Here is a 20,769-nt window from a genome sequence, read left to right on the forward strand (position 1 = left end):
GTCCTCCCCAAACACTCACATCTCAATCCCAAGCCTCAATCTGAAATCATACGGCCCCTCGGCGGGTCCCTAATATCCCCCATAAAAGCTTGAGAAATAAAATGATACCTGGTAACCCAGCTTAAAGGGGAAGTTCAGCTCCAGAAATGGTATTGTAAAAGTACACGGAAAATAATGTTTTTTTTAACAATTTTTGAACCATTTGAAAAATGTTTCATAAAAACAAATTCCTGTTTGGTCTTCTGGCTTTTGAGGGGTGCAACGTTTTTATTAGCAGATGTACTGAAGCTATGGGACAGACTGGGGCTGCTGGGATATGGAGTTACTTCTGTACCAATTGTAACAGTTGCTATGGGACAGACGTTAGTAACGTTGAAGGAGCATGCTCAGTAGGGGCTGCTGGGTAATCCTCTCATTTTGCAAAAAAGTAGCTGAATTTGAGTCGGATAAAAAGTTTCCTGTGAAGCTGAAGTTGTATAAAGAGCAAATAAACTGGTGATATTTCCAATACTCATTGGTGCCCCCCAAACTCACTGGTTAGTGCCCACTGGTGCCCACCCATCACCTGCGAGTGAGCCGGGTCATGACGCTCCCTGAGATAAAGACCTTGTTTAATGAGCTCACTGGCAATGAAGTAGTTAACGGCAAGAGGACGCCTCCGCTAACGAGTGTTTTAATCAAAGCTTCTATTTCAATTTCAAATTGTCAGACTAAATCCCGACTCCTAATTAGGATTATACAAATATTCCTCCTGACTGGGGAATCAAGTTGGGTTTTAATGTGCCATTTGCATCCTGATTCCGAGCCGAGGGGAGTTCAGGAGAAATCGTTTTTGGTTGGACAAACATTGCTTTACCCTGGTGACTATTCCTCACTCTGGATTCCTAACCATGTGCCCCTTTCCCAACCAATCACACGGGGAATTCCTAATCGCACCAGGGAAATTCACTGCAGGATCATGAAAAACATCAAATTCCCTAATTCTGCCCCCTCATGTCATGTGATTTATGGATTCCCTTTGGTTTCAGCCAAAATTCCAAATCCCGTCGAAAAAGACTGAATGCCAAGCTGAATCCAGAACCCCTAAATTTGGAATATTCTATTTCCTTTAAATCAGGACCCAAAATGAGGTCTTTGTGTTTTTTAAGGCTGGTTCTCAGAATCCCTTTAATAATGTGAATTGTCTTCCTCCAATAGGAATAGAAACAGGGAGCATCACTCGATTGCATCATAAAACATAATATTTTGGGGTTCCCCCAGGAAAACGTTCAAGATACTTTGTCCTAATTACTTTTCCTTTCTACTTCTTTCCAGCAAATTCAGCCCTGTCTTGCTTTGTGGCAGGGATTCTAGACACCTGTTATCCAGAATGGTCAGGACCTGGGGTTTTCTGGATAACAGATCTTACTGAAATTTGGATCTTCATACCTTAAGTCCACTAGAAAATCATATAAACATGAAATAAAGCCAATAGGCTGGTTTTGCTTCCAATAAGGATTAATTATATCTTAGTTGGGATCAAGTACAAGCTACTGTTTTATTATTACACAGAAAAAGGAAATTATCTTTAAACATTTGGATTATTTGGATAAAATGGAGTCTATGGGAGACGGCCTTTCTGTAATTCCTGGATAACGGGTTTCTGGATAATGGATCCTATACCTGTACCTATTCAAAACCCCTTTACAGCACTGTTGGCTGGAGAGGCCTATGAGGCATTACTAATAAGAAGAATTTATAAATAGTGATGGGCGAATTTCTCCCATTTTGATTCGCCTAAAAATCATGAAATTTGAAAGTTTTCACGTAAGACTCGTGCAATTCGAACGTTTCACTTAAAAATCGTGCAATTTGAAAGTTTTCACGTAAAAATCGAGCAATTTGAACGTTTTCACTTAAAAATCGAGCAATTACAATGTCTTCACTAAAATCGAGCAATGCGAACGTTTTTACGAAAAATCTAGCAATTCGAAAGCTTTCACAGAAAAATCATGAAAATCGGAAATTGATGCCAGCGAATTTTCACTAATTCACTCATTTATTCGCCGGCTGCAAAACACGGAAATTCAGCGTGATTTTGAACATTTTCACGGAAAAATCAAGCAATTCGAATGTTTTCACAGGAAAATCATGAAATTCTAACGTTTGCGTGAAAAAAAACGCGCAATTCGAACGTTTTCACTTAAAAATCAAGCAATTTGAACATTTTCACTTAAAAATCGAGCAATTCGAACGTTTTCACTTAAAAATCAAGCAATTCGAAAGTTTTCACAAAAATCAAGCAATTTGAATGTTTTCACAAAAAATCGAGCAATTCAAACACTTTTACGGAAAAATCATGAAAATCGGAAATTGCCTTTGGCAAATTTTTTATCGCCGGCGGCCAAACGCAGAAATTCAGCGTGAATTTGTGCCAGGCGAATTTATTCGGCCATCACTATTTATACAGTCACATCATTTAGTGATAGTAAATACCGCAGCACTATCGAAGCTTGTGTATAAGATTAAAGGGTAAAATGGACAGAAAGATGTGAATTATTTTTCAGCCTCACAGCAGAATTGATGAGCGAGCGCTGAGACCTGAGAGCTGAAGCTAAAATGTTTTATTGCATGTGGGGGACACGGGGGGCCTCACAGTCCTGGGACTGATATAAAGTGACGGCGTTTCGCTGCTTCTCTGCTCGCGTTTAACGTCTCCTTATGAGACTGTCAATCATTCAGCGGCTTTATCCGAGACTGCCAGTTAGAGCGCTGAGAGCCAGAGCGTCCGAGTGATGAGTCAATCAGCAGCAAGTGTCACCTGGGGCCCCGCGGCCCCCTCTCCTGTCAATAGCCGGGAGCTAATGCAACTGTCACCTGCTGAGACCTGACTCAATGACAAACTAGGTCCCCAAAGATGTATCTGACAGTGGGGCGACTGTCTCTGTTCTTATGTACGGGGGCCCTGGGCAGTCACAGTTATTTGTATCCTCTTCCCAAAAAACACAGCTTTGGCCCCTATTATTATTATTATTATTAACATGTATTTTTAGGGCTCCAACATATCGCGTAGCGCTGTAAAATAAATGTGTTTATTCAGGATTTGGTGCAATTGCCTGTGGGATGGTGACAGTTGCATTTCAGGGGCAGCTGGAGGGCCGCAGGTTGTACATCCCCTTTATATACAGTATATACTGAAACTAATATCACACAGTATTATAATACTCCCTGTCTATCTGTATCTACTTTCTTATCCAAGTGGCGCCCACAAATTGCCTCCCCAATTGTACCCCAAGCCCCCCCTGGAAATGGTTAACCCACGGCTTACCTTCTGGTCCAGGCTGTACGCCAGCACCCAGTCCTCCTGCTTTGGGTGGAAGAGGAGACTCTGGATGTAGAAGTTGAGTCGGTATTTCTGGTAAGTGGCTCCGGCGTCGGAACTGATTAATATGCTGCTCTCCATGTCGGGGTCACTCAGCAGCATAATCTGTAAGACATCGGGGTACAGTGTGTCACCAACCTGCTCATTGGCATGAGTCGCTTACAATGAACAAAGGGGTGTCATCTTTTGGGAATCAACGTGTTGGTTAAAGGGGTGGTTCAAGTTTAAGTATGTTATAATGCTGAGCAACTTTTCAATTGGTCTTATTTTTCTTCTTATTTTATTGTTTTTGAATTATTTGCCTTCTTCTTCTTCTGACTCTTTCCAGCTTTCAAGCAACTATTGGTCTTCATTGTTTATTTTTATAGTTTTTGAATTATTTGCCTTCTCTTTCCAACTCGTTCCAGTTTTAATATGGGGGTCACTGACCCCATCTAAAAAAACAAATACTCTGTAAGGCTACAAATGTATAGTAATTGCTACTTTTTATTCCTCGTCTTTCTATTCAGGCCTCTCCTATTCATATTCCAGTCTCTTATTGAAATCAGTGCATGGTTGCTAGGGGAATTTGGACCCTAGCAACCAGACGTCTGAAATTACAAACTGGAGAGCTGCTGAATAAAAAGCTAAATAACTCAAAAACCACAAATAATAAAAAAAATGAAAACCAATTGCAGAATATCCCTCTCCACATCATACTAACAGTTAATTTAAAAGTGAACAACCCCTTTAATTTGCTACACTGATAACCCCCTGCCCAATCCAGGGCAATTACCTCCCCCCCCCAGCCCCAGTATTTGTTTTAGTCGTCCCATAATGCAATACTCTCTGGGCATGTTGGCAGTGCCAGGGGGCCAGTAAATGACCCATATTAGCCGCCCATTTCTTTTCTGCTCCATCCAGTGACTTGTGTGGGCGACAGTTCAACTCATTTGTTAAAGGGGAAACTGCCACTCACAATTATCGGTTTCCAGAGGACACATCCTCCCGCCCCCCGGTGATTTAGATGAATTGCATTTCATTAAGTGCCAATAAACAAAGTCCTGTTGGAACCAGCCTCTTGCCAGAACTTGGCGCTGCCATTTGTAACTGCCACCCGGGCAGGACCAGAACCAGGGACGCGTCACTCGTAATAAATCTCTTCTTTAAAAGAAATCCTTTTCCCTATTAGGAGATTAAATGGCAGCCGTTATTACTTGCCCTTTCTTTTAATAGATGCACTTTGTTGCCCCTGACCCGCTGGGGATGCTGCAAATGATAAAGTTAAAGGAGAAGTAAACCAGTGCATTTTAATAATACTCATGGTTTAAGAGAAAGTGAGCCTGGACAGCTAGTGAGAGAGGCTTTATAGTAAGTTCAGGATATTTTGCATATTTCATTGAAGAAACAGCTGCGGGTCATTCTTGATTTACAGACTGTTAGACATTGTTTCTTTCAGACTATAAAACCATTCCATTTCCATTGCAATAGGGTCGGTCCAGTCCTATTTTCTGTTACACATAGACGCATGTAAGGGCAGAACGCAGGTTGGGACGCAGCATGTTGCATTTTACCTGCGTTCGGCGCTTACATGCGTCCGTGTGAGTACAGCCCCCTCGTCAGTAATGGCGTGTGTTTACTCCTACGCTCCCCTGCGGCTGAACACGTGAAACCAGAACGCAGGGGAGCGCAGCTCAAAACGGCCGTGTGTAAGGGCCCTAAATGTGGACCAGGACCGCTGCTACATTCAGGCCCTCACCTCCTGGTCTGATAATACGGCAGTTAGATTTAGGCCCATATCTCCCAACATTTTGGAAACAGAAAATAGACAAAAAGATATGCCATGCGGAAAATTTTTGACCACACCCATTTTTATGGCCACCCCCTAATTACCAGGTTCATTTTACAAAATTTTGCAGGTTATCAAAGTTTGAACACATATCTATGGTTGTTATGGGTTATTGCAGTTTTTCAAATGAAGGTGAATTGCCCTTTAAGCTGTGAGTCTAAGTTCTCCCAAGAGACCTGCTTATCTTAAACTGTTACAAAAGTATCTATTCTGGGCTCTCTGCCAAAAGCCAATTAAATTAGAAACTTTGTATCTTTTTCTGGCTGTTTAGTGCAGGAGTTCAAAGAGAAAGTCGGGACCTCCTGCGAAAAATGGCACAGTTGGGAGTTATGCTACACTTTACCTGTTCTGCCCATATCTCTGCTACATTTAGGCCTACACTTCCTTTACTTTCAATAACTCTGCTACACTTAGTTATAGACTTCCTGGTCTGACAATACCACTGTTAGATTTAGGTCTACACTTCCTGGTCTGACAATATGACAGTTGGATTTAGGGCTACACTTCCTGGTCTGACAATATGACAGTTAGATTTAGGTCTACACTTCCTGGTCTGACAATATGACAGTTGGATTTAGGGCTACACTTCCTGGTCTGATAATATGACAGTTGGATTTAGGCCTACACTTCCTGGTCTGACAATATGACAGTTAGATTTAGGCCTACACTTCCTGGTCTGACAATATGACAGTTGGATTTAGGGCTACACTTCCTGGTCTGACAATATGACAGTTGGATTTAGGCCTATACTTCCTGGTCTGACAATACGACAGTTAGATTTAGGGCTATACTTCCTGGTCTGACAATATGACAGTTGGATTTAGGCCTACACTATCTGGTCTGACAATATGGCAGTTAGATTTAGGCCTACACTTCCTGGTCTGATAATATGACAGTTGGATTTAGGCCTTCACTTCCTGGTCTGACAATATGATAGTTAGATTTAGGCCTATACTTCCTGGTCTGACAATACGACAGTTAGATTTAGGGCTATACTTACTGGTCTGACAATATGACAGTTGGATTTAGGCCTGCACTATCTGGTCTGACAATATGGCAGTTAGATTTAGGCCTACACTTCCTGGTCTGATAATATGACAGTTGGATTTAGGCCTACACTTCCTGGTCTGACAATATGACAGTTAGATTTAGGCCTACACTTCCTGGTCTGACAATACGACAGTTGGATTTAGGGCTACACTTCCTGGTCTGACAATATGACAGTTGAATTTAGGCCTACACTATCTGGTCTGACAATATGACAGATTTAGGGCTACACTTCCTGGTCTGACAATATGACAGTTGGATTTAGGCCTACACTTCCTGGTCTGACAATATGACAGTTGGATTTAGGCCTACACTTCCTGGTCTGACAATATGACAGTTGGATTTAGGCCTACACTTCCTGGTCTGACAATATGACAGTTAGATTTAGGCCTACACTTCCTGGTCCGACAATATGACAGTTGGATTTAGGCCTACACTTCCTGGTCTGACAATATGACAGTTGGATTTAGGCCTACACTTCCTGGTCTGACAATATGACAGATTTAGGGCTACACTTCCTGGTCTGACAATAAGACAGTTAGATTTAGGCCTACACTATCTGGTCTGACAATATAACAGTTAGATTTAGGCCTACACTTTCTGGTCTGACAATATGACAGTTAGATTTAGGCCTACACTTCCTGGTCCGACAATATGACAGTTGGATTTAGGCCTACACTTCCTGGTCTGACAATATGACAGTTAGATTTAGGCCTACACTTCCTGGTCTGACAATATGACAGTTGGATTTAGGACTACACTTCCTGGTCTGACAATATGACAGATTTAGGGCTACACTTCCTGGTCTGACAATACGACAGTTGGATTTAGGCCTACACTTCCTGTTCTACCACATGACATCAAGGCCCAGACAAAACTCGAGTGATTTCAGGTTCCACGGAAGCAGTGCTGGGTCGCTGGAAGCAGACAGACAGACTCCACAGCCGGAGTAAAAGAGAACCAATGATTTTTTCTGTCTGTGGATAAACCAGACTTCATTGTTTGGGGGACTCTGTGCGGCTAAAGTGAGATAAATGGTCTTTTTGTGACAGGATTTCCCGGGCAGCAGCCGCAGTTATTTGTAATGAATCTCCCTGTTACTTCTCTCTCCTCATTCAGACAAATGACTGTGCCTCTCGCAGGCGCCAACAAACGCTGATCTCTTTATTTACCGACTCCTCGAGTGCTGACAGCTTTATTTACTAATGCCGAACGCTCTGACTTAAAGGGACAGTCCGCTTTGGTTTTCCTGATGTCTTTTTCTGAGTGATATCCCCTATTGGGTCAGTTATACAAGCTCCCTGCAGTCCTTTCACTGGCTCCCTACTTTACTTCCTGATTTTCTGCTAAAATAAGCCCCTCCCACCTGCAAGGGCAAGATGGCTGCCTACTGCCCACTTACTTCTACCTCTACTAACAGTGTCCAGTGTCAGGATACAGAAACAATATCCTAAAGAGAACAGTCCAGAGAAAGGTGACAAAGCTAATAAAAAGAATCAAGGCTATCGGCTTTAACCCTTTAAGTGCCAGGCATTGATATGTTGGTGGAACATAGTTCAAGGTCTGAGCAGGAACTGTAAAACCTCTGGTAGTTTTATAGTGGAACCCTGTATCCTTGGCTTAAAGGCTTAATAAATGTCCGTACTTGGACTGTTTCCAGCGACGCCACTTAAAGGGACAGTGCCATAATCACCTCAATTCTAATAATTCTCACCATTGGGAAAAAAGTATTTCTGTAAGGGGCCCTGTGGCCCCCCTTGTGATTTGAAGTTGAGAAGGGGCAGAGCTTGTGGGAAAGTGGGTGGGATTTGTGCAGGTCATGGATGACAATGAAGCATAATGGGGAGTGGCCATACATTCACAAGACATATTTTTTGATGGTCCCATTCTTTTTGTTGATAGGGCCCAATGCTCAGGGCCCAGGTGACGGGTAATAATAGGGTCCCATAATATAATAGGGTCCCATAATTACTGATAGTGGCCCTGGTTGTTCCATTTCATTATTAACATAAGTTTTCACTGTGCAACGATGTTTCATGTTTCTTTCCATGTTTTCCCTGGGAAATGAATCAGCGAATGAGCAAAACCCTAATTACAGAATCTCTCATTCTGCAATAACCTCACATTGACTTGTTTTGTCTTTCTCCAAAATCCAATAAAATTCTGAGTGACAAAAAGCGAGATAGCGCCACCGCTTATTGTCAGAAAAGGAAATAGAAAAACAGAGACGCGGCGGGAGCGAATAAATTCCCTCGTTTCACTGCGCGAAAATAAATGCAACTTTTTTATTAGCAAAGTCAATTATTTCCTAAAACGACGTTCTTTTTTTCATAATATGAACCTTGTTGTTTCCTGGAAGTGAATGGAGACTTTGTGTCTGAAATGCCAAGTCCTCAGATCCCAAACACTGGGAGATTGGGGGTTTTATGGGGGATCAGAGACAAACAAACGTGATATCCCCATGTACAATGCCAAGTGTTGATTCAGTGGGGAATAGGCACCGCCATTAAGTTCTGGCGCAGTGGGAAACCCACCCTCTGGAGGGATAACTGGCATCTCCCTATCTGTCAGTCCCGATTTCACCCAGAGAGCCGGTTTTTAGACGGGCTGCCCGGGTGACATCAGCCAACCGCTTATCGGTATGTCATCAGTCCCGCCCCTGATGTCACCTGCCCCACCCCCCCAAGTCACTGCCCCGCCCCCTGCATGTTTTCACCCAAAAAAAAGGTTGCAACCCTAAGGAAAAGTCTGGGTTGGGCAGATGCCAGGGGACCGTACCTGAATGTATAATGCCAATTAGGGATGCACCGAATCCAGGATTCGGTTGGGTATTTGGCCGAATCTTTCATGAAGGATTTGAAAGAATCCCAAATAATGGATTCGGTGCATCCCTAATATTGGCAATGGTAATGGGGCAGGGCTGTTTTCATGGTTTGGTTTGGAGACAATGACATTCCTGACAATTCCGTGCTTCCTACTTTGTGGAACAGTTTGGGGGGCTCCAGTTTCAGCACAAAAATGCCCCCATGCACAGAGCCAGGTCGATACAGAATGGTTTTGAGGAGATGGGAAGAACTTGACCTCATCCCAGCTGAACCCCTATGGGATGAATTGGACCCCGACTGTGAGTCTGATCCCCAACATCACTGCCCAACCTCACTAAAGCTTTTGTGGCTGAATGGAAACAACTCCCAGCAACAATGTTCAACATCTAGTGGGGCCTTCCCAGAAGCACTATAGTTATATAAAGGGAGGAGCAACATAACTGAACCCCTATGGGATGAATTGGAACCCTGACTGTGAGCCTGATCCCCAACATCATTGCCTCACTAATGCTCTTGTGGCTGAATGGAAGCAACTCCCAGTAACAACTCCCAGCAACAATGTTCAACATCTAGTGGAACCTTCCCAGAAGCACCGGGGCAGTTATAGAAGCAAAGAGAGGGGCAACCCAACTGAACCCCTGTGAGATGAATTGGAATCCCGACTGTGAGCCTGATCCCCAATATCACTGCCCAACCTCACTAATGCTCTTGTGTCTGAATGGAAGCAACTCCCAGCAAAAACTCCCAGCACCAATGTTCAACATCTAATGGAACCTTCCCAGAAGCACCAGGGCAGTTATAGAAGCAAAGAGAGGGGCAACCCAACTGAACCCCCCTTGGGTTAGGAATGAGACGTCGGTTCTGTTACCTACTGGGCTTCGGAGCATTTATACTTGTTTATTTTACTCTAAGGAAAAATGGATAAAACCAATGTGTAGGGTATAAAAGTGAAAACATTCATCCTGAATGTGTATTTTAATAAACAGGGAAAATATCTGAGAGTAGGAAAAACAGCAGTTTTTACTCAAACTTCCATGTGCAACGATCCCTAATGTTAGTAAATCTGCACCTCGCCAGGATTCACATTGAGCTAAAGGTTCCTGAGCGACTTCTTTGGGTTTTTTCTCTGAATCATGAAATTCTTTGTAGGAACGAAAGAGAAATCCATTTCCCCGCATGGCTGGTCTCCCTCAGCTGCCAGACACTGGACCTGATCCAGACAGTACAATGAGCCACCGACACAACATTATTCAGCTTCAGGTTCTGTCTGGGGATTTTATGGGTTTTCTTCCGAATACTGGATGATATTTTTGAACCAGAGCGGCCTAAACCCGAGGGGAACCAGAGCGTGCGGATTGTGTATTAATATTGTATCATCACCTCAAAGTCTGTATCTTATTCAGTGTAATTGCAGTTCATTCTCTGCAAGGGATTTAACCCCTGAAGTCCCTGATGGTGATACCAGGGCAGGACCAGGGGTGGGTTTCTAGCAGAGGTTTGTCACCGCTAATTAGAAGCCATTGCAATATCTCACACTCTACTAAGGGTTAATGGCACAAGAGATGCAAAGTAAATAGGATGAAATTCCCATGTTGTTTCATGACAAAACCAGACGTTTCCCAGGAACTTGTACATAATGTAAGAAAGATTATCCTTATTAAATGTGCCCGGCGGCAGCTCAGCGGGTATCAATGAAGAGCCAAGAGCAGAACTACGTCAATAATGACATGATACTTGTGTAGAATTTACCAAAGCAGAGTAACAGCCTAGATGGGAAGCAACTTCAGCAAATCACAATGTGTTATAGGAATTATAGGAATACCAACTGAGCAGGGGTTATACCAGTATAGAGGCAAAATAAATTATATAAGATGTTTAAGAACATTTACTGAGAAGTCCTCCAGATCTTTGGGTTTATGTTCTCCTTCATATCCAACTGTACTATACACAGGTACCAGCTATAGGTACTAGAACTACAGGCTGACAGCAGAGCAAAATGGCAATGGTGCAAAAAGATGGAGACAGTAGAGCAAGATGGAGACAGTAGGACAAGATGGAGACAGTAGAGCAAGATGGAGACAGTAGAGCAAGATGGAGACAGTAGGACAAGATGGAGACAGTAGAGCAAGATGGAGACAGTAGGACAAGATGGAGACAGTAGAGCAAGATGGAGACAGTAGGACAAGATGGAGACAGTAGAGCAAGATGGAGACAGTAGGACAAGATGGAGACAGTAGAGCAAGATGGAGACAGTAGGACAAGATGGAGACAGTAGAGCAACATGGAGACAGTAGGACAAGATGGAGACAGTAGAGCAAGATGGAGACAGTAGGACAAGATGGAGACAGTAGGACAAGATGGAGACAGTAGAGCAAAGATGGAGACAGTAGGACAAGATGGAGACAGTAGAGCAAGATGGAGACAGTAGAGCAAGATGGAGACAGTAGAGCAAGATGGAGACAGTAGGACAAGATGGAGACAGTAGAGCAAGATGGAGACAGTAGGACAAGATGGAGACAGTAGAGCAAGATGGAGACAGTAGGACAAGATGGAGACAGTAGAGCAAGATGGAGACAGTAGGACAAGATGGAGACAGTAGAGCAAGATGGAGACAGTAGAGCAAGACGGAGATAGTAGAACAAGATGGAGACAATAGGGCAAGATGAAGACAGTAGGGCAAGATGGAGAATATAGGATAAGATGTAGACTGTAGGGCAAGATGGAGGCCATATGGGTCATTTATAAATACTGGGCAAATTTGTACCTGGGCAGTAACCCATAGCAACCAATCACTTATCAGCTTTTTTCATCCAGCTGCAGGTTCAACACTGAAAGCAAACCTCTGATTGGTTGCTATGGGTTACTGCCCAGGTGCAAATTTGCCCAGTGTTTATAAATTACCCCCAGTAGGTCAAGACGGAGACAGTAGGACAAGATGGAGACAGTAGAGCAAGATGAAGACAGTAGGACAAGATGGAGACTGTAGAGCAAGATGGAGACAGTAGGGCAAGATGGAGACAGTAGGACAAGATGAGGACAGTAGAGTAAGATGGAGACAGTTGGACAAGATGGAGACAGTAGAGCAAGATAGAGACAGTAGAGCAAGATGGGGACAGTAGGACAAGATGGAGACAGTAGAGCAAGATGAAGACAATAGGGTAAGATGGAGACAGTAGGACCAGAAGGAGACAGTAAGGCAAGATGGAGACAGCAGGGCAAGATGGAGACAGTTGGACAAGATAGAGACAGTATGGCAAGATGGAGACAGTAGAGCAAGATGGAGACAGTAGAGCAAGATGGAGACAGTAGGACAAGATGGAGACAGTAGAGCAAGATGAAGACAGTAGGGTAAGATGGAGACAGTAGGACAAGATGGAGACAGTAGGACAAGATGGAGACAGTAGGACAAGATGGAGACAGTAGGACAAGATGGAGACAGTAGGACCAAACAGAGACAGTAGGGCAAGATGGAGACAGTAGGACAAGATGGAGACAGTAGGACAAGATAAGACAGTAGGACAAGATGGAGACAGTAGGGTAAGATGGAGACAGTAGGGCAAGATGGAGACAGTAGGACAAGATGGAGACTGTAGAGCAAGATGGAGACAGTAGGGCAAGATGGAGACTGTAGAGCAAGATGGAGACAGTAGGGCAAGATGGAGACAGTAGGACAAGATGGAGACTGTAGAGCAAGATGGAGACAGTAGGGCAAGATGGAGACAGTAGGACAAGATGAGGACAGTATAGTAAGATGGAGACAGTTGGACAAGATGGAGACAGTAGAGCAAGATAGAGACAGTAGAGCAAGATGGGGACAGTAGGACAAGATGGAGACAGTAGAGCAAGATGAAGACAATAGGGTAAGATGGAGACAGTAGGACCAGAAGGAGACAGTAAGGCAAGATGGAGACAGCAGGGCAAGATGGAGACAGTTGGACAAGATAGAGACAGTATGGCAAGATGGAGACAGTAGAGCAAGATGGAGACAGTAGAGCAAGATGGAGACAGTAGGACAAGATGGAGACAGTAGAGCAAGATGAAGACAGTAGGGTAAGATGGAGACAGTAGGACAAGATGGAGACAGTAGGACAAGATGGAGACAGTAGGACAAGATGGAGACAGTAGGACAAGATGGAGACAGTAGGACCAGACAGAGACAGTAGGGCAAGATGGAGATAGTAGGACAAGATAGAGACTGGTTGGTTTTATGTCTGTACAGCAGGGACACCTGTAAAGTCTGTGGTTCCAGTGACATAGTCGGCACCTCATCTCCAGCCACGGAACAAGTCATTAGTTTTCTCATCAAAAAATCAATTAGTAGTTAATGTAACACCTTCTCCTACACAAATAACCTGCTAATCCGACGAAGACGAGAAAAACACTTTGCGATAATCAGATGCCGTCAGGAACAAGATGCAGAAATCAGGGCTCCCAGCCAATGAGACAGACAGTTGGACAATGGGGGGGGGGAGTTCACGCAAACCCCCCCCTCTCAGATACAATTAGTAGTCCCATGAAATATTCATTATTATGGATGAGGGAGAAGCAGACTTGGCCGGTGAGTGGGTTACGTTGCCGCTGGCGCAGAATGGAGGGAGGGTCGGCGCCTAAATGGGTGCGAAATTATCGAAGGTGTCAAACAGATTGATTATACGCCACAAACATGAATTCCATTCCTGCTGTTCTGGGCGACAAGAAGTGCCCACCGGTGCCCGGGCAGCTACTCGCTCAATATGGCCGATTGGCACAGATGCCTCAAACCTATTTCAGCCCAGATGGAGAACGAGAAAATAACGTCTGTGTTTTTGGGGACTGTTTTAAAGAACACGTTGATACCTTTGGCCAATGTATTCATTAAGTGAGACACTTTAATTTAGGGGGCATATAATTTTACCCACATGAAATGCCCCCTTGCCTTACCAGCTACAGCTCCATATAGAAACATGGCACATCTATGGGAGCAAGAGTGGCCCCCTTCTCATTGCACAATCCTAATTATAACAAAGGGTTTGATTTCATTGGTGGAGTCAAGTCCTTGTTACTAACTGGCAACATCCAACACAACCAATAAACTATCCACAACCACCAACCACATTCCATTGAAGCTTCTGCACAACCAGTGGTGTAACTAGATATTACTGGGCCCCACTGCAAATTATTTGTCAGGCCCCAAAAATGTTTAGCGGTTAATTTATGTCCCTATAACTCCTGGGCCCCCCTGCAGCCACAGGGTCTGCCTCCTCTATGGTTACACATAGGGTTTCAACCTGGCCAGTAAATGATGGTTGATCCCAATATTATTAATAGGGAATAAAGATAAATATATAGGAAGGTCAGTGATCCCAATGTTATTAATAGGGAATAAAGATAAATATATAGGAAGGTCAGTGATCCCAATGTTATTAATAGGGAATAAAGATAAATATATAGGAAGGTCAGTGATCCCAATGTTATTAATAGGGAATAAAGATAAATATATAGGAAGGTCAGTGATCCCAATGTTATTAATAGGGAATAAAGATAAATATATAGGAAGGTCAGTGATCCCAATGTTATTAATAGGGAATAAAGATAAATATATAGGAAGGTCAGTGATCCCAATGTTATTAATAGGGAATAAAGATAAATATATAGGAAGGTCAGTGATCCCAATGTTATTAATGGGGAATAAAGATAAATATATAGGAAGGTCAGTGATCCCAATGTTATTAATAGGGAATAAAGATAAATATATAGGAAGGTCAGTGATCCCAATGTTATTAATAGGGAATAAAGATAAATATATAGGAAGGTCAGTGATCCCAATGTTATTAATAGGGAATAAAGATAAATATATAGGAAGGCCAGTGATCCCAATGTTATTAATAAGGAATAAAGATAAATATATAGGAAGGCCAGTGATCCCAATGTTATTAATAAGGAATAAAGATAAATATATAGGAAGGTCAGTGATCCCAATGTTATTAATAGGGAATAAAGATAAATATATAGGAAGGTCAGTGATCCCAATGTTATTAATAGGGAATAAAGATAAATATATAGGAAGGTCAGTGATCCCAATGTTATTAATAGGGAATAAAGATAAATATATAGGAAGGTCAGTGATCCCAATGTTATTAATAGGGAATAAAGATAAATATATAGGAAGGTCAGTGATCCCAATGTTATTAATAGGGAATAAAGATAAATATATAGGAAGGTCAAGCCTAGTTACGCCCCTGTGTAGAACACAAGAAGTCATCTATGGACCAAAACCAGTGCAGTGACCTGAACACACAGAACGTGATATAGACCAGATATTCACCGACTGCCATCTGGGGAATGTGACAGTTGCAATATACTGAAGTGTACACTGTGCTGTACAGGGGAAGTCAAAATATCCTAAAGTCTTACTTTCTGTACCAACAAATGTCCAACTTCAGGAGATTAGCATTACAAAGGCAAGTGTGTCAGTGGTGCCAATGTTGCCCCCATAGCTGTGCCGCTTCTGTTAGTGGAGCTTTGGGTAAATGACTGAAGGTGTTAGTGTTACAGCAGTTTGTGTAATGGATCAGAACCGCTTCCCTCCCTACAGTCTGGGCCTCGGCTGAACCATCTCCGGGGGTCCTTGCTGGTGATTCCGCTGTCCATGTAAATTGACCGCAGCCGGAATCTCCCGCAGTCCCGTTACATTGATACAACACTTTTCATTCAATAAAAATGATTGGGTCAATGGGAAGGAATAGATTTTCTGCCCCAGGGAATTATTTAGCGGAGGAATTTGATGATAAACAAGAGAGTCGGTTTGTTGTTAGTCCTTCGGTGTTTCACGCGACTTATAGTGAGACTTTGTCACAAGGTTAATTGTAATTAGATATTCCTGACCCCCCCCCCATTGGTTCCATCTTTATGGCTCCTGCTGAGACATTTCCTTCTATTCTTTGTACATTCACACGGTCGGCTCATACCTGTGCCACCCGGCTCCCCCTCTTCCCATAGAATTATAACATTATCCCCCTCGCCTCCATATATAGCCCCTCCCTTTATACAGCCCCTCCTCTTTATACAACCACTCTCCTTTATACAGCCCCTCCCCTTTATACAGCCCCTCCTCTTTATACAACCACTCTCCTTTATATAGCCCTTCCCTTTATTCAACCCCTACATGATGAAACCTGCCCCTATGTACTAATCCTAATTGTTCACAGGTTCCATTTCTTTTGCCGGGGTCTGACTTCCTTTAACCCTTTCCTGGAGTGCGGCACTGCCCCGCGGGTATAACTGGGGTACAGACTTACCTTTCTCTTGTTGGTGGGACTCACATACAAATAGCTCAGCACCGTCTTCAATCCGACCTTCTCGTTAAACTTCTCGTAAGTCGTCCCATAGTCTGTGGATCTGCCAATAAATATATTTCCAATATTAGTCCCGCCCTCACTGAATAATAATATTATAATAATAATAATCAGAATAAACACCCACGCCATTGGCTTCTATCAACTGAGATAACAATGTAGAGTCTTAACTGGGGCCAGCGTCCCCCAAATCCTTCAATATCCCCCCCCCAATTCCCTCCTTCCCAAATTCTTCATTATTCTCTGCGGTGCAACTTTCTAGATTGGCCTAGGAACTCACATTCCAATCACAAATATAAAGGAACCTGACACATACCCTGAGCCCCATGGCCAGACCCCCCAAGTGTCACATAACGTTATATTTATTTATATTATCAGTCCTTATCTCTGGGCCTGGGTTGGTCCCACTGAAATATTGATCCGTCTCCTGAATCAGAGCCAATGATAAAGGTCATTTCCAGTTATTTCTCTGCCTCAATAAAATGGGACAGAACCTTCTCTCCTGCTGTGAACGGCTCATGTTCTAAATATTTCTACAGATTTCACTGATTCTGCACATAAACCTCAGGACAGAACCAAGTGGGCAATATCTGGGAATATCTGGGAACTATTGGGGGGTTTTCTGCCCTATACTGGCCAAACACCTGAATATCAACTCATGAGCTACAGACCTATAATGATGTACAGTTAGTTACCCACCCAATATGTATTTATATTTATACCAGGAAGGTAAAGGATTGTACCCTGGGTACCCCTGGAACTATAGCAGGGTGACACCCCAATGTTTCTATATATCTGTAACCTTGTTATGAGCTAAGGGGTCCAGTCTGAAGGTCAGTTAGGGGGAGATTTGGGGTGAGTGCTTATTTGTACCCTGGGTACCCCTGGAACTATAGCAGGGTGACACCCCAATGTTTCTATATATCTGTAACCTTGTTATGAGCTAAGGGGTCCAGTCTGAAGGTCAGTTAGGGGGAGATTTGGGGTGAGTGTTTATTTGTACCCTGGGTACCCCTGGAACTATAGCAGGGTGACACCCCAATGTTTCTATATATCTGTAACCTTGTTTTGAGCTAAGGGGACCCAGTCTGAAGGTCAGTTAGGGGGAGATTTGGGGTGAGTGTTTATTTGTACCCTGGGTACCCCTGGAACTACAGCAGGGTGACACCCCAATGTTTCTGTATATCTGTAACCTTGTTATGAGCTAAGGGGACCCAGTCTGAAGGTCAGTTAGGGGGAGATTTGGGGTGAGTGCTTATTTGTACCCTGGGTACCCCTGGAACTATAGCAGGGTGACACCCCAATGTTTCTATATATCTGTAACCTTGTTATGAGCTAAGGGGGCCCAGTCTGAAGGCCAGTTAGGGGGAGATTTGGGGTGAGTGTTTATTTGTGTCCTGGGTACCCCTGGAACTATAGCAGGGTGACTGTTACCCCAATGTTTCTATATATCTGTAACCTTGTTTTGAGCTAAGGGGGCCCAGTCTGAAGGTCAGTTAGGGAGAGATCTGATTATAAATTTTATGTCAAGGAGAAAATAAACTGATTATAAAGTTACATTAATTAATAAATAGGAATAGAAATGGTTACAGAGGAGAGATAATTGCAATCAATCATTGTCAGACATGAGGGATTACAAGGCTGAAATATAAACCTACTTCTCTTACAGTCTCTCCCCTTATCTGATGGTTTGGGGTTTAGAGGGAATAAATGACGGTTGGATACGTGGTGGCCATTAGTTTAGTTTGGGAGTGACACGTTAATGGGACAGGAATAGTCTGACTTTAATGTGATAAGAAGAAGGAATCTGAGTCCCGTAAGCTCTTCTTGCCCATTATCTGATCTCCCGGCCGGGCCACGTGGCTTTTGTGCGAATAATTTATTTGCCCTTCGCTGTTCGGCGGATTATGTCGGTGAAGGAGTTTTATCTGGCGGATTTAGATGTAGGGAAGCATTAGATGCTCAGTATCACTCTATGGCTGTAGCAGATGGAAGGTTGGGGAATTATTTCAGGATTTTATTTCACGGGTGAGGACGGCGTGAGATTAAGTGCAACAACGTGGATCCGGAGAGCAGGCGAAATTGAACACTATTTACAGCGCTTTTATGGCGCCAGTGCCGTATCCGTGTATTTATTTACCAGTGAAAAACGCCGTAAAATCCTCTTTTTTCTGCACTCGCCCATTAAGCACGAGCTGTGTCTGCGCACGGGGGGGGGGGCAGAAAGCTTTTTACAAGCGATGAAGGGGCGACTGTAGATCTAGGGAATATGTAACTCGCGGATAAACAATCCGATGAAATATTCAGACGCCTCCGCGTTTATTGTTCCCATAAATATCTCTGCCGTCAGCACAAACGCCCGGGAAAAGGCAGAAGTCGGAATCATCTCCCTGTGACAGAGATTCTGATCGGCCGAAATTGAAGTCCTGAAGCCGCGAAAAGACCCGGAGTCACGAAAGGAGCCGAAGTTGAAGTCCTGAAGCCGCGAGTTCAATTCTACTGAACACCAATGTGGGGTTTTTTTAGGTTTTTTAACCCCCTGGCCACCAATGTATTATTTTAATATTTTTTTTTTACTTTTATGGGGGGCCCTGGTGCCAATGTTTGTTTTTAACTTATAGGAGGGCACTGGTCCCCAATAGCTTTTTATAACGTGTGTGTGTGGGGGGAACCTCCCAACTGTCCCTTTTTCGGAAGGACAGTCCCTCTTTTGACAGCTCAACCCGCAGTCCCTCATTTGTACTGGAAAGTCCCGATTTTTTCTGCACTGAACAGCCAGAAAAACACTTAATTGGCTTTTAGCAGAGAGCACAGAACAGCTAACAGGTGCAAATGAGATACTTTGTAGGGGGCGTGGTCAAAAAATGACGCTGCGCTTCGTGCGAAAAAAAAAAATTGTCCCTCTTTTTACTTCCAAAATGTTGGGAGGTATTTTGGGGGTTACCTTTTTTAACGCTGATGCCTCTGTGGTCTTTTAACTGTGATGTGGAGTGGGCAGGATCTGGGATGGGGCTTGGGGGTCGCCATGGGCGGGGCCCCGAAAATTTTGTTGTACAGGGTCCCATGATTTCTAACGGCGGCCCTGCTTGTATGAATGAGAGACTGGAAAATGAATAGTAGAAAGTCTGAAAAAGCCTCAGCTCTTTAAGTAGATGGGGGAAGGGACAGACATAAGGACTCGTACATACTGGCAGTTTTTCCTGCGTTTCGTTTTCTTTCGTTCAGCCGCAGGGGACACAGCATGTTGCATTTCACCTGCGTTTGTTGCTTACATGCGTCTGAGTACAGCCCCCTTCACAATAATTGAGTGCGTCTATTCCTGCGCTCCCCTGCGACTGAATGAAAGCGAAACGCAGGGAGCGCAGGAAAAACTCCCCTTGTGTAAGTGTTGGGGGGAAGTAAGACAGATATGTTCTTATTATTTTTATTCTTATATAACTAGAGGTTGCATTGATGACAGTATGTGACCATATTACCTGGACGATGGCTAATTAATAAGAAAATCAATATAAGGGGACAGAGGTTGAGGCTTTTATCCCAGGAGGAACATGTAGCGCAGGGAACGGCACGTGAATGAAAGAGCAGAGTCACAGTCACCTTATCCCCCCCCGGGCAACTCTGAGTCGGTCTCCTGTTTCTTCTTTCTTTTCTGCTGCCAATATTGGGGGGATTTACCCAAAGCAGGACGAGCACTTGGGGTCACACCAGGTTGTGGATCTGCAGCACTTGCGCAACTACAAAGCCCAAACCTTTTAGATAGGGATGCACCAAATCTGCTATTTGGGATTCGGCAGAATCCCCGAATCCTTCGTGAAAGATTCGGCCGAATACCGAAAACCGAATCCGAACCCTAATTTGCATATGTAAATTAGGGGTAGGAAAGGAAAAAGTGGAAAAAATTCTTCTTTTGTGATGAAAAGTCATGTGATTTCCCTACCCGCCCCTAATTTACATATGCAAATTAGGATTCGGTTAGGCCAGGCACAAGGTTTCGGCCAAATCCGAATCCTGCTGAAAAAGGCCGAATCCCGAACTGAATCCTGTATTAGGTGCATCCCTACTTTTAGACTTAAATAGATGAACATTAACTGCCCCAGTGCTGGACATCTCTGTATTGAAATTAGAACTAATTCTCTTTATTGGATCCGGGCGCGGCTGGATTTGTTATGAGTAAGGGCAGAGACACACACTCAGATTCGGGGAGAATAGTCGCTCGGTGACAAATCTCCTCTTCTTCGTGGCGATTAATCTCCCCAAACTGCCTCCCCTCTGGCTTCAATGTAAATCGCCGGCAGGATGGTACTCTGAGCATTTCGTTTTTTCGAAGTCGCCCGAAGTTGCCTCTGAATTAGCAATTAGTGGGGGGGGGAGTAC

At 43.6% G+C, this 20,769-nt stretch overlaps 1 protein-coding gene across 1 annotated transcript in view; it reads right to left on the bottom strand.

The window, feature by feature from the left end:
* sorcs3.L (sortilin-related VPS10 domain containing receptor 3 L homeolog) overlaps nucleotides 1-20,769 on the bottom strand; it is a 147,789-nt gene that overhangs the window by 79,005 nt on the left and 48,015 nt on the right. The window contains exons 3-4 of the mRNA XM_041570087.1: nucleotides 16,339-16,438; nucleotides 3,308-3,466 (exon numbers count right to left, since the gene is read on the bottom strand). Coding sequence (XP_041426021.1) covers nucleotides 3,308-3,466; nucleotides 16,339-16,438 — 259 coding nt within the window. The remainder of the gene's footprint in view (nucleotides 1-3,307; nucleotides 3,467-16,338; nucleotides 16,439-20,769) is intronic.

Source organism: Xenopus laevis, chromosome 7L (assembly GCF_017654675.1).
Source record: "Xenopus laevis strain J_2021 chromosome 7L, Xenopus_laevis_v10.1, whole genome shotgun sequence".
NCBI classification, from domain to species: Eukaryota; Metazoa; Chordata; class Amphibia; order Anura; family Pipidae; genus Xenopus; species Xenopus laevis.